Genomic DNA, 12,549 nt, shown 5'->3' with positions numbered 1-12,549 from the left:
CCCTACCACATGAAGTGTGTTACTGGCCGAATCACCAGGTGAAAATAAAGGAAAACATTTTTTGATTATGGGTTTAGATAACCTGGACTGGATATCATGTCCACATATGTTTAAATTTCCTACATTTCATAGATTGTGCCATCAGGTTGTAACATGTCACCAGTGATAAAATAAACTGCATTTTATTGCAGTTGCAAAACAACTGCATTCCTCCTGTCCAAAACATTGCTTATATTGACTTAAATACTATTGTTTTTTTAATACGGTTTGTATTTCATCTAAGTTCAATATTAAGTAAACAGTATCTTATCTAAATATCTAAACAGATATTAAGTAATCACTGTCCTGTGAAAACCGAAAAGGAAAATGAATTCACGGATGTAACAATATCTTCTTAGACTTCTAGATCTGAGGAAACACTTGGCTGACTTGTACCATGCAGTCATTCTCTGTTCTGTTAGAGCAATCACAGGATGGTTTATTAATAACTCCTTCTTCCCCAGCTTCTAAATCTGATCACTTCCGACAGTGAGAGGATGTGAGTGATGCTGCATAGCATAAGAGAGGGTCCCATGCTATTTGTAGCGCTGGCCAGTTGGGATTTACCATGTGAATGTCTAGAATTCAGACTTGCAGAGTTTGTACAAAGTATTTTTATGGTGCACAAAAACAAATGACATCGTCTTTAGTGGTGCCACACTGTCTTGGACATGATGTAATTGTTAGCACCAGAAAGACCTGGGTAGAACTAGCTGCTATTCATAGAAATAGCAGAGGTATGAAATTATTTTTATGACGTATATGTAACAATTTAAGGCTCTGTTTAAAATAGAGAGAGAATACCGCTATCCACTCTCAATACACTGCAATGTTTGTCCACACCATGGCCGGCATTGTCGTCCTATTTATGAAATGCAGGCAGTAGTGTAAAGCCTCCAGGGTCCTACCAACTTCCCTTAACGAAGCGGAGAACATTCCATGATTGGTGAAAAGCCATTCATAAGGCTTTCACTTATCATGCAACTGGGCTCTTCTTTTCTTTCTTACATTTATTTTATTCACATTCTGCTGGCTTAGAAGTCCTAATGCTAGCGGAGTGTTAAGCACATAGGGAAAGCACACTGTGTTTTATAAATGTGTAGTTTGTTTTTTCTTTAAGCCAGAGGTATAGCTGTGGTAAGGCAATACCTCTGCTTTATTAAATGTTCTCAGAGTGTATTTAACTTCCTGAAAACATGCACTTTCACCATAATTTGGTATTGGAACACTTAAGGGGTGATTCACTAAGCTGCAGAAGGCAGCCGAGTGAATAACCGGCCCGAAGTGAAGAGATCCGAACGCCGTTCAGCTATTCACTTCAGACCAGTGTGGCTGATTTCAGCAGTACAACGACTGGCTTCGGTTCAGCCAAACAGCAAGCTTGGCTAAGCCGAAGTGAAGAACACATTCACCTTAGCCGATCAAACATCTGGATCGGCTCAGGTGAGCGTATGGCAGATCACTCCCTGCTGTTCATCCCTATTCTCATGGGGGCCGAACAGCAGGGAGTGAATAGCTAAATGCTGCCTTGCAGAATTCGGCTCGGTTATTCTGCTCGCAAAACAGAAGAAAAAAAAGTAAGCAAAAGAAGAAAAAAAAAACAGTGTGGGGTTACAAATGTAAAAAAAAAGGTGTGTGAGGTTCCCCCCAAAAGTCATACCAGGTCCTTTAGGTCTGGTAGGAATTTTAGACCCAAAGGGACTGGTACGAATCTGGAAGGGGACCACGCAGAGTTTTTTTTAAAACTATTTGTTTACATTTTGCGGGGAGAACTGACCATTCTCCCCACTTCGGCTGTATCATTGGCTGTGGAAAATGTGGAAGTAATATAAGATTATACCTTTCTGCCCGGCCTGCCAATTTCACCCTGTAAAAATACAAAGCAACCTTAGTAAGTTCAAGTGTAACTAGAAATACATTCTCAGTGAGAACACTCTAAGAAAACTTCAGCTTTGTTAGAAAATTTTTACAATAAAGTGTCAAAGTACCAAACTCAATAATTCACAGACAAATTGTTATGATTTATCTTATTCTCCTTTACATGTTATGCAGTCTAGATCGAGGTTCTAGCGCTTACTCGATAAAAAAAAGAGCTTTGGCTTGTTGACCTTAAGAAATGTTGCTGGATTGCTTTACTTAATTGCTGCCAATTTACTCTGCTGCCCCATGGCAAGTGTGCTCCTAAATCCATTTAAATATTTAACTCACCTGAGTTCCACAACAGCTGGAGGGCCGAAGTTGCCCACCCCTGCTTTAGGCCATATTTATAGAATAAATTCTGACTTTACAATATGTTGTGTTTTCAGTTCTTTTTTTTTCATCACTTCTTATGTAACTTTTCATGTCATTTATGATACACCAAAATGATAACTACTGAATACAAAGTACTATGTAAAAATGTCAATAAAATAGCATAAAGATGTGTAAAACAAACAGAGGCAAAATTGGCAAGAAAGTCAGATATGCCACTTAGAAAAAACTTCTTTCATCACTTTCTTTTTTACTGGAAATAGTGTATTACAGCATGTCCAGCATCTCAAAAATCCTCAACCCCCAAATTCTTCCATAGTAAAGGTGAAAAGGACAAACCCCAGTATTGGCAGAAGAAACATAACAGCTTTGGGATTTTTAAATAATTTAAAATACAAAAAAGCTCAACATTTAATTCTGTGACATTAACAGAGGGACCCCTTTGTGTCTTGGATTAAATGTCACACAAACGTTTTAGAGTCTAAGATCTATTGAACAGGCAAACTGCCCTTCAATCATCACACATCAATGATAGCTGTTATCAAGCAAGACTAAAGTAAAATGAATAATTTAGCATCCCTACTCATAGACATCAGCAATGCTAAAATTAAACCTACTTTTTCTCCTTTTGGTCCAGTTGTCCCCGGCAAACCGTGTGGGCCCTGATAACAAAAATAAAACAGTACATATGTAGTTGCATAAGAACTCATGGAAATTCTAGGGTCAGTAGTAGGAACTGCATCTATTAACATATATCTAAAGCCAAAACCTTTTTTTCTTTTTCAGGGGTTAGAACCACTCATTAGGAAGATTTTTCTCAATTCCCTGTCCTGTAGACTTTGGTAGCTGTTGGTTCTGGTGGCAATTCAAATTTTTGGATGAAAGTAGGCATGCATTCTTAGACCCTTTGGGCTGAATGAGAAAAAAATCATTATATTTCCCCTCAGGGGCGTCCCAAGGCCCGGTGTCACCCACAGCGGATACTGGGAGACACCCCGCCGTGATGTAATCGCGCATGCTATGTTTTAAAACAGAAAGTTAGGGAAACATAATAAATAGGAAATCCCAGTGGTTAATACATACCACTAAAAGAAAGCTCTACATGTCTAAAAAAATAATTTAATTTGGGTACAGTGCTGCATGGCCAAGTAATTGTCAAATTATCAGAGCAAAGAAAACTAAAAAAATGGCCTGAACAAGAAGGGGGTTTAACATGTTGGTTCTCGAGTATAATAGCCATGAAAGCTGGCTGTTATGCTGGCATGCAAAGGGTCACCCTCCAGGTGTGATGAGCTGGGAATACACTAAGTGCTATGTATATTCTTCAGAGTACAAAAACCCATTATTAGATTCAATACTTGCAAAGGCACACTACATTAAAAATGTCCCCAAACAGCCAAATGGTTGTGGAAAAAAAATCTCACCTATATACTGACTTCATACAATCTAAATCTATGCCTTGCTCCTGCAAGAAGACCTTGGCCCTTTCCAGACTGTCACATTTTAATGTCATCTTTTCTCTAGCAGCTAAATACTTTTTTGATCCATTATTTAGCCCTGTAGTTTAGATGCCCTTTTTACATATCACCTCCTAAGACCTTGCTGCTACTACTTTTCCCTTTGCTGGTTCCCCAAACTCTGAATTCAAGCACTTACTAAAACAACCATTATTTAAAAAGCCATTCCTTGATCATTCTTTTACAATACCACCCCAACCAAAGGGAAATTTAAAAGGCGAAAAGAGATAGAACAAGCTTGACTATGACTTTGTTTATTTCTTAAGGGCTCCTATAATAGTTCCAAATTTTGTTTCTTTCCACGTTGGAGTAAAAAGGGTCTTCCCCTTCTCCCGTTGCATCCGTCATAACATAATATACATTTTTTTTTAAACTAGCAAGCAGACGGCAACCCCTAGCTATGGCAGTGTCAGACCAACCAAATAACTTTTTTTTTATCATAAAATCCATGACATTTTGTTTTCACCACCACGTAGTACTAACCTGTGGGCCTGGAGGGCCTTCTGGCCCCGTTGGGCCTGGTACACATATAGGTATTGTTGGGTTTTGCCCTAGAGGTGAGTTTGTATAATCCAGGTCATACATCTTTAAAGAAAAAAACAATTATTTGATATCTTACATTACTTATATTTAGGTATATTTTAGCCATAAAATTACAAGCAGTACATTTTAAACAAGTGAATTGTTACATAATTTGTTAGAGCTTTTTATATGCATGTACAATTACAGATAAGCCCTTGTTGGTCTTGCTTTCCATGGCTGACATAAAGCACCAAAGCCAGTTAAGATTATTAATATCAGAAACTCCAAAATGCATTACATCAGGCAGATACCTGTAATCTGCTAGTCATGAATAATAAATTTGTAAAGGGGTACCTTGCATTTTTTACTAGTTTACTCAGTGAGTTCATAGAATGAAGCAAGGACTTCCAGTCAGAAAATGAGTGGGGTCCAAAAGAGGTCCTTCTTTAATTCAGAGGTGACAGGGGATTATTGGATTTTGTTGACCTAATTAACATAAGATCAATTACTTAATCAATAAATAGGTAGCCCCATTGTAGTCCACTCACTTGCTGACTGGAGTTCATAGAGTAAAGTTGGGTGTTTATTTTTTTTTTTATTCAACCTGTGGGCTGAACAGAAAAAATATAACAGATTCCTCCATTCATGCTGAACAGCCGTTGTCAGAATACCTGAATGGAGCTAGCAGCTGATTGGGTGCCAGCTCCATCCAGCCAAGAATTTTTCAACCACTGGCGGAAGGATGCTGGAGGGCAGGGTGCCATACAGAATGTGGGACCTACTGAAATTCATATCATGTGTACCTGGCTTTAGTGTCAGTAAGGCCATGACCCCAACAGGGCATGGGTTACCCAACACACTACTACTAGTTCACTGAGCACATTGACTCTCCTCATGTGTCAGAATCTGAGACAAATATATGCTCACAGCAATTCTGGATGATCAGGGCTGACTTGGTCTCCTCACCAGTTATTTAGATGGTTCCCTTTAGGCTCCAAATCCAGCAAGATCAGAACAAGCACTAGCAATATTTGCATCTGTAATACTGGGGCTAGTGACAACCAGCAATATGTTGCAGTATAAACTTCCCTGTACTATAAAGTGCAGTGGAGTTGGTTGCCATTGGAGCTTGGATTACCGATGATGCTTAATAAATTCAGAAATCACTGCCATTTTTGCCAACACAGGCACCCAATTTCCCAAGTAACAGTGAATTACATAGACGGACAATCAATATAAAGTGAGAGAAAACATAATTTTATTCCCTAAGTCTCATATTGATTTTATTCCCCAGAGTGCAATGCTTGCAATAGTGAACACATAGCACTATATTGTCTTATTTATTTTTCTGTGATATAACTGTTTTCATATATTTTGATTGCTGGTTGCTCAACTGGTATAAGTTGCCTTGCACAGTCCCTGCTAGTAGGGACTTGTTGCTAACCTATGAGTAAATGGTAATGGATTCTGCTCAGTGGTCTGTTTGTTATGCACCATATTGATTAGACCAGGGCTCAAAATTTCAAGTCCTGAGCTACTAGCCAGGCCTTAAGAGTTACTCGCCACCAGTTGCCCCACCTAACCCCAACCCTGCCTCGGCCTTAACTCCGCCTCTAAACCCACCCTCTTAAATTATATTAGACTATGCAAGCAGATACAGTATATAGCATATGGTTATTAGTCAAACATGTATAAGGATATACAGTACACATCGTATTCTGTTTAACTGCATTTTGTGCATTACATTGAGTGCGTTTTCACAATGGTTAATTGGTTTCTACAGTGTTGTCATAATAATGATGTATTTACTGTCAACTGAATGACAACATAAGAATAAAACATTCTGCTGTTAAATATCCAAGCTAAAATCAATCAATCCTGGAGAGTAGTTAAATTTTTCTGTAACCTCCATATGGAACAGCAGCCTGCAGAGCAATCAGGAAAGACTGCATGAACAGTTAATGAAATCCACTAGGTTCTATAAGCTAGATTGTTTTTTTTAACCTTCACTGGCAGGTTTCTACTGAGCAATTGTTTTCAAGGACAGATAGAAAATCCTCTTGGAGGAGAAATACTAGAAAGCACAGGGAAAATAATATATTTAGGGATTGCTGTTACTGTGCTTTAGTCGATTTTCCATTAAATTACTATACATATACTGTTGGTATGATGAGACATCTATTTGAATGAATTGGTCCTTTATTGGTCTTTTCTTTTCTGACACCACATGGAAAACTGTTACAATGTTACATTTCGATACAATCTGCCTGCACATTTTAAACCTCCCTACAAATCTGCTAATTTGTAGCACATGGTAGATTATTATTCATTACAAAACCTTACAAAGCATTGCCAAAATGTGTAACCCTAATAATAATAATATGATATATACAGGAAAGGTGCATATGCATTTAATTCAGACTGAATAAACTTCAAAAACTGAATACTGACTGTGCAACCTACAGAGAGCTGTCTGTGCTGTTACAACATGGATACTTACTGTGTGTCTGCGATCTCTGAAGAATGGCGGAGGTGGGAAGATTGGTGGAGGGGGAGGACTTAAGAGACAGCATCCTTTATTATTGCTTCGTTTCTTCTGTTCTAAAGAAGGAAAAGCTGACAAAAAAGATTGAAAAATGTAAATTACTCATTTTTTTCAATCGAAACAAACTCCGAAAGTTCATATCACTGTCATAGAGAGATTTCTCCTAACTTCCTGTCCCGGTCACTGCTACCTCTAGAACAGGATGTTCGGGGGAATCTCTGAACATTACAGAGGTTCTTAATAATTTCCCAAGCTACCAAATGAGTATTTTCAACCTGTCTGCATCTCCAATAGGCCCCATTAATACTTGTGAATGGGGTTGGATTGCCAAGTCTCACAAATTCCTCAATGTGATTCATGCGTTCAGCTGTGGGTAGGAGGTGCTGTATATTGCAATGACATCTGCCACTGCCTACGGCTGTTCATAGGCCGTTCACATGCTGGGATTACATGCTGGGATTACATGCTGGGATTACCTGTGGACGATCGCACCTGCATGGGAAATTTGTGAGACTCAGCGATCTTTTCACAAGTATAAACTACATTTTCTTCCTGTATTCGAGATAGGAAATACGGGTAATTAGGGACAAAGAAAAAAATTGTAGTTCTTGTAAAGGATACTGAAGAACATTTGAGATCCACTTGGAGACTTTGGCTTCTATTCTAGACATGTAAGCCAGCAAAAACATTTTTTTTTTTTTCCGGTTCAGATTCTTCATTATTTTGTTTTTCGGGATTCCGGTCAGTAAGTCAATTCATTTCGGTATTTGGATTCGGACAAATCCAATTTTTAGTTCATTTTGGATAAGTTGAATGCTAATTACGAACAAAAATTAGTTGCAGAAAAGCGATATTAAATGTTTACTTTTTAACTTTTGACAGTCCATAGAAACAATACAAAAAATAAACAGCAGGCGCCCTCCCCCCCAGTTCATACCAAACCTTTTAGGTCCGGTAGGAATTTTAGGGGGGACCCCAATGCCAAAATGAAAAAAAGTGTGGTGCCCCTCTTAAAATCCCTTACCAGACCCTTGATCCGTGCTACATGAGATGACACTGGAAACAGATCAGGAAAGAGGCATAACTAGAAGGTGACATCACAACACGGTCAAGGTCTGTAGGCTGCACAAAATGCTCCAAGGATATGTGTGTAGAAAAGAGCTCCTTAAATGCCTTTAGAGATTACGGTAACAAGGTATAGACAGTGGCGTAACTATAGCCATAGCAGGCTAGGTGGCTGCTATGGGGCCTGGGGGTGGAAGAGGGCCCCATAAGGTTGTGCAGGCAAATTAAACAAAAAACATGTAAAGATAATATAGTGCTGTATCATGAAGGGTTGGATTGGTTGATGCACAAGTGAAGTCTTTGGGATCTTGTCATCATTACTTGCAGCTCGGAGAGAGATCGTCAGGGGGGTCCCCCATCACATTTTTGCTATGGGGCCCCGTGATCTGTAGTTATGGCCCTGGATATGGGTGATAATAGAGCAGGACACAGACTTGTGACAGGCAGAGAATGGTAATAATGAAATGCAGAGAAAGGCATAGGCTAACCTCACAGATATTAAACAACAGACACACAGTCTAACCCAGTCAGATCATTGCAAGAGCATAATTACCAATAATATTCTTGCTTGTCTTGCCTTGCATCAGCATAACCATACCCATGTTGTTTGATTACATTGACATCTACTAACTTTCATATAAAAAGTGAATACTACACAGAGCATCTGAATGCAATATTATAGAGTAATATTGCAATATAATGCAATAGAGTATTGTGCAGGGATAATTCTGAGATAATATTCATGAGTGTTTACTGTTACATGTCTTCTTAAAACATATAATTGTTTATATAATTACTATTAACCACTTCAAGACCAGGTGTTTAGACCCCCTTCCTGGCCAGGCCATTTTTTAATTTTTTTTTAAATAATTTTTTGTGTAAAATAAAATTGGGGGGGGACTTTAATTTTTTTTTTCACTAAACGTTATTGCCATCACATACGGGGGCTAATAAAACACCCCTATGTGATATCAAAATATGTGACAGGTCCTCTTTATGCAAAACAAATGACAAACGCACTCAACAATTTGTCACCAACTATACAGTAAGGTGCACACGAAATGGGCTTTAAACAGCAAGCAGTAGAAAGGTATCATGGCACACTCACAAGTCAGCATGTAAAGAAACTTGTCTCACCACTAAGGTTAATAACAGAGGTTTGGATACACGTCTTCTGCAGAAAATGTGAAAGCAGCACAGCCGCGCCAAGGCACCTCTTATAGTATTGTCCTAACTCTAAACTATGAGAGTCTCCATCTTGGAGCACATGGGGGCAGAAGATTTCAAATTGGGTGCAGGTTTGTCAGGAGGAAGCCCGACCTCCCTTAAAGGCACAGGAACACACAAGGGATCCCGCACATCCCATTGGCAGCTGGGATCCATTGTGTGTTCCTGTGCCTCCTGACAAACCTGCACCCAATTTGAAATCTTCTGCCCCCATGTGCTCCAAGATGGAGACTCTCATAGTTTAGAGTTAGGACCGCACTATAAGAGGTGCCTTGGCGCGGCTGTGCGGCTTTCACATTTTCTGCAGAAAACGTGTATCCAAACCTCTGTTATTAACCTTAGTGGTGAGACAAGTTTCTTTACATGCTGTCTTGTGAGTGTGCCATGATACCTTTCTACTGCTAGGTCCTCTTTATGGAGACATCAGGGGTCTCCAAAACCCCTAATATCACCTAGGACCCCCCAAAAGAAGCTGATGAAGCACAGATCTGCTCCATCAGCTTCTTTGTAGCTTCTGAAGCTCATTTCTCGCACGCGCCCAGCGGCGGGCGCGAGGGGGCATGTCTGGGCGGAGGTCTAAAGACGCCCGCTCACATCTAGGGAGCTCCGGGCCGGCCGTTTTTTTACTACGGCCAGCCCGGAGGCAGTTAAACACCCAGTTTATGGTCTATGAACCAACAGGATCACAGGGTGCAATATTCAAGAACACTGATCTCAAATAAAAATACAGTGTACACTTATCTATTGTAACACACATAATAATGTCCAAACATGCAAACCTTGTGTGCATTTAATCTCACTCTTGCTGTTTTGTCTTAGTAGTAATAAGCAAATCTGTCAAAGATGAAATTGAGCAGATATCTTGTCTCCACTGTCCTCCCACACATCCACTTATTTCAATTAAACTAACTCCTAACATAAGACAAATAATTATAGTTTGCAGGATTTGAGCAGCCCAGTTGGCTCTAATTACTATGATACATGAGTTTTTTCTATATGCTTTTTTTTTTCTCCTGGAGATGATCACAAACGCATAAACATAAATATCACATGCATGTGGCATTGTTATTTTTTTTATGTGAAACAGATATATAACTATTAAAGGCCTTTTTTTTTTTGAAGTATTCTTTATTTTTGGTTTTCACAATATAAAACAAAAAGAAAACAAAAAGAGGAAACACATTTGAAAAAACAAAGAAGGAGATGTTAAATGACAAAAGCATAAAGAACAACATTTTCCGGATTTGGTATAGCTAGTTGCCACATGGCCTTGCGAGCAGGCGTCATTGAACAAAATGCGCTAACACAGTAATCTCCGATCAATAATAACCAGGTGTCGAGGTCCGGAGTGGGGAGGGGGGGTATAAGAAGAGAAAAGGGGGAAAGGCAGTTACCAGTCGGCCCTGTTTGTTCGTGCGGTCCCAGAACCGTAGTTTGTGGGAAGTGAGTGGGGAAGTGGTGGGGGCTAGGCCCCTGAATTCTGGTGGAAGCCATGGTGCATGGGCCAGGTTCCGACCTGCCATATTCGGTCCGGGGCTCTCGGCGGCGCTCTGGCAGTACATGGGGTTCTGAAGCCCACGGTGCGCCACGGGGCGGGCCGGGGGGGCAGACGGATGTCTTCGTTCGGTTGCTGCCAGGCAGGTAGGTCCACCAGTGGTAAGTCCAGTTGGTGCAAGAACCTGGGTAGGTCGTCCCTGTCGCGGAGGACTGCCGTTTTCCCGTTCTTTTTAGCAATCAGGCTAAAGGGGTAGCCCCATCTGTAGGGGATGTCGGCCGACATCAGCAATTCCAGTAGGGGCCGCAGGGATCTCCTCATAGCCAGTGTGCGTCGAGAGAGATCCGGGTATAGGGACACTTTCGCGCCATCAAAGTCAATATGAGAGCGAGAACGCATGCGGTGCATGATAGATTCTTTCTCTGTGTATTTGTGCAGTTTGCAAATAACATCCCTGGGGTTGTCCGGACCCTGGGTGGGGGGGCGGAGGGCTCTGTGAACCCTGTCAATCTCGATGTGCGTGGTGGCAGGCCTGTCTAAGATCTGGTTGAAGATGCCCATCACTGTGGGCAACAGGTCCTGGGGTCGGGTCGCCTCAGGGAGGCCTCGCAGTCGGATGTTAGAGCGACGGCTCCTGTTCTCTTGGTCGTCTAATTGGTTAGTCAGCACTGCAATGCTAGAATCTTGCTTTTGGATCTTGTCCTTTAGGAGGGAGATGGTATGCAGTGCCTCAGAGTATTGTGTCTCAAGCCTCTCCACTCTCTGGCCTAGCTGGGAAGTATCGGCCCGGAGATCAGTGATGGCCTGCCTGTGCGCTCCTTCCACCTGAGAGACAAATTCCTGGAGGTCTGCTTTAGTGGGCAGGGACCGGAGGACGGCTTTCAAGTCCCATTCCGGGTCTTCCCCATCAGACGTGGCAGTGTCTGAATACCCCGATCGCGGGGATCCACCCGGGCCTTGGGGGTCACCGTCTAGGAAGAGTGGGGGGATCGGTGTGGGACGAGGCATACCTGAGGGCGAGCCGGCAGCATGGGTACTGCCGGGCGCCATCTTGGCTGCGGACCGGTCGCATGTCTGCCGATCGCGGAGGAAGTGTTCCAGCGATCCCCTCGGCAGTTTTGGGGTCTTTGGCAGCTTTGTGGAGGTCTTCCGCTTCCCTGCCATGGTTCAGTGGTAGCTGGCTTGCTGGAATCAGGTCGGATGGGTGCGGATGCAGTGGGTCCAGACGCAGCTCAGCCTAAGTGCGACTCTCCACCATCGCGTCCAGGCCACGCCCCCCATTAAAGGCCTTTTTATTAATGGATATTTTATATCATGAACTTTTATTTTACCTTCACCGCAAATGGTTCCATTTTCCATACGCCTCAAAAGAACTTTGCAAATGTCACCAGCCAGTAACTGGCTGTACTTTAAGGAGTGATACCTAGAGCATAGTTCCACACAGACTCCAAGCTTTACAGAACAGCATTCAGTAAGACTGGCTTTTCTGTAATGTGACAGCACCCTTACTAGCAAGTAGGGGGCTCCATCCATTCTCTCAAGTGAGATACTAAGTTCCCTGCAAGGCTCCAGCATCCACAGTTGTCTTAGTCCTCTCCAGCAGCAAAACGTCTTCCCTTGGCTCTCCAACTTGAGTAAAAAAACTCCCTATGTACCCAGAGCAATATATACAGTATATATACTGTATATTTAAATCTCTACTAACAAAGAATGTCCCGATACCATTTTTTCAAGACCAAGTACAAGTACTTTCCCTCAGGTACTTGCCGATACCAATTACCGATACTTTTTCTTAAAAGGACATTTTTTCTAAAACAATAAAGACTAATGATTTTAGTGCAGTTCTCACCAGGGCTGCGTACATATCTCACCAGGGCTGCGTACATATC

General features: G+C 41.5%; 1 protein-coding gene across 2 annotated transcripts in view; it reads right to left on the bottom strand.

Moving 5' to 3' along the window:
• The window catches only part of COLQ (collagen like tail subunit of asymmetric acetylcholinesterase), a 66,430-nt gene that overhangs the window by 27,049 nt on the left and 26,832 nt on the right, over window positions 1-12,549 (bottom strand). For both annotated transcript variants that reach the window (XM_018576425.1, XM_018576433.1), the window contains exons 2-5: window positions 6,829-6,944; window positions 4,290-4,391; window positions 2,907-2,951; window positions 1,880-1,906 (exon numbers count right to left, since the gene is read on the bottom strand). In XM_018576425.1, coding sequence (XP_018431927.1) covers window positions 1,880-1,906; window positions 2,907-2,951; window positions 4,290-4,391; window positions 6,829-6,944 — 290 coding nt within the window. The remainder of the gene's footprint in view (window positions 1-1,879; window positions 1,907-2,906; window positions 2,952-4,289; window positions 4,392-6,828; window positions 6,945-12,549) is intronic.

The sequence above is a fragment of the Nanorana parkeri genome, unplaced genomic scaffold, assembly GCF_000935625.1.
Source record: "Nanorana parkeri isolate BGI_ZX_2015 unplaced genomic scaffold, ASM93562v1 scaffold4, whole genome shotgun sequence".
In the NCBI taxonomy this organism is placed as follows: Eukaryota; Metazoa; Chordata; class Amphibia; order Anura; family Dicroglossidae; genus Nanorana; species Nanorana parkeri.
This window is presented reverse-complemented; position numbering and strand designations above follow the sequence as displayed.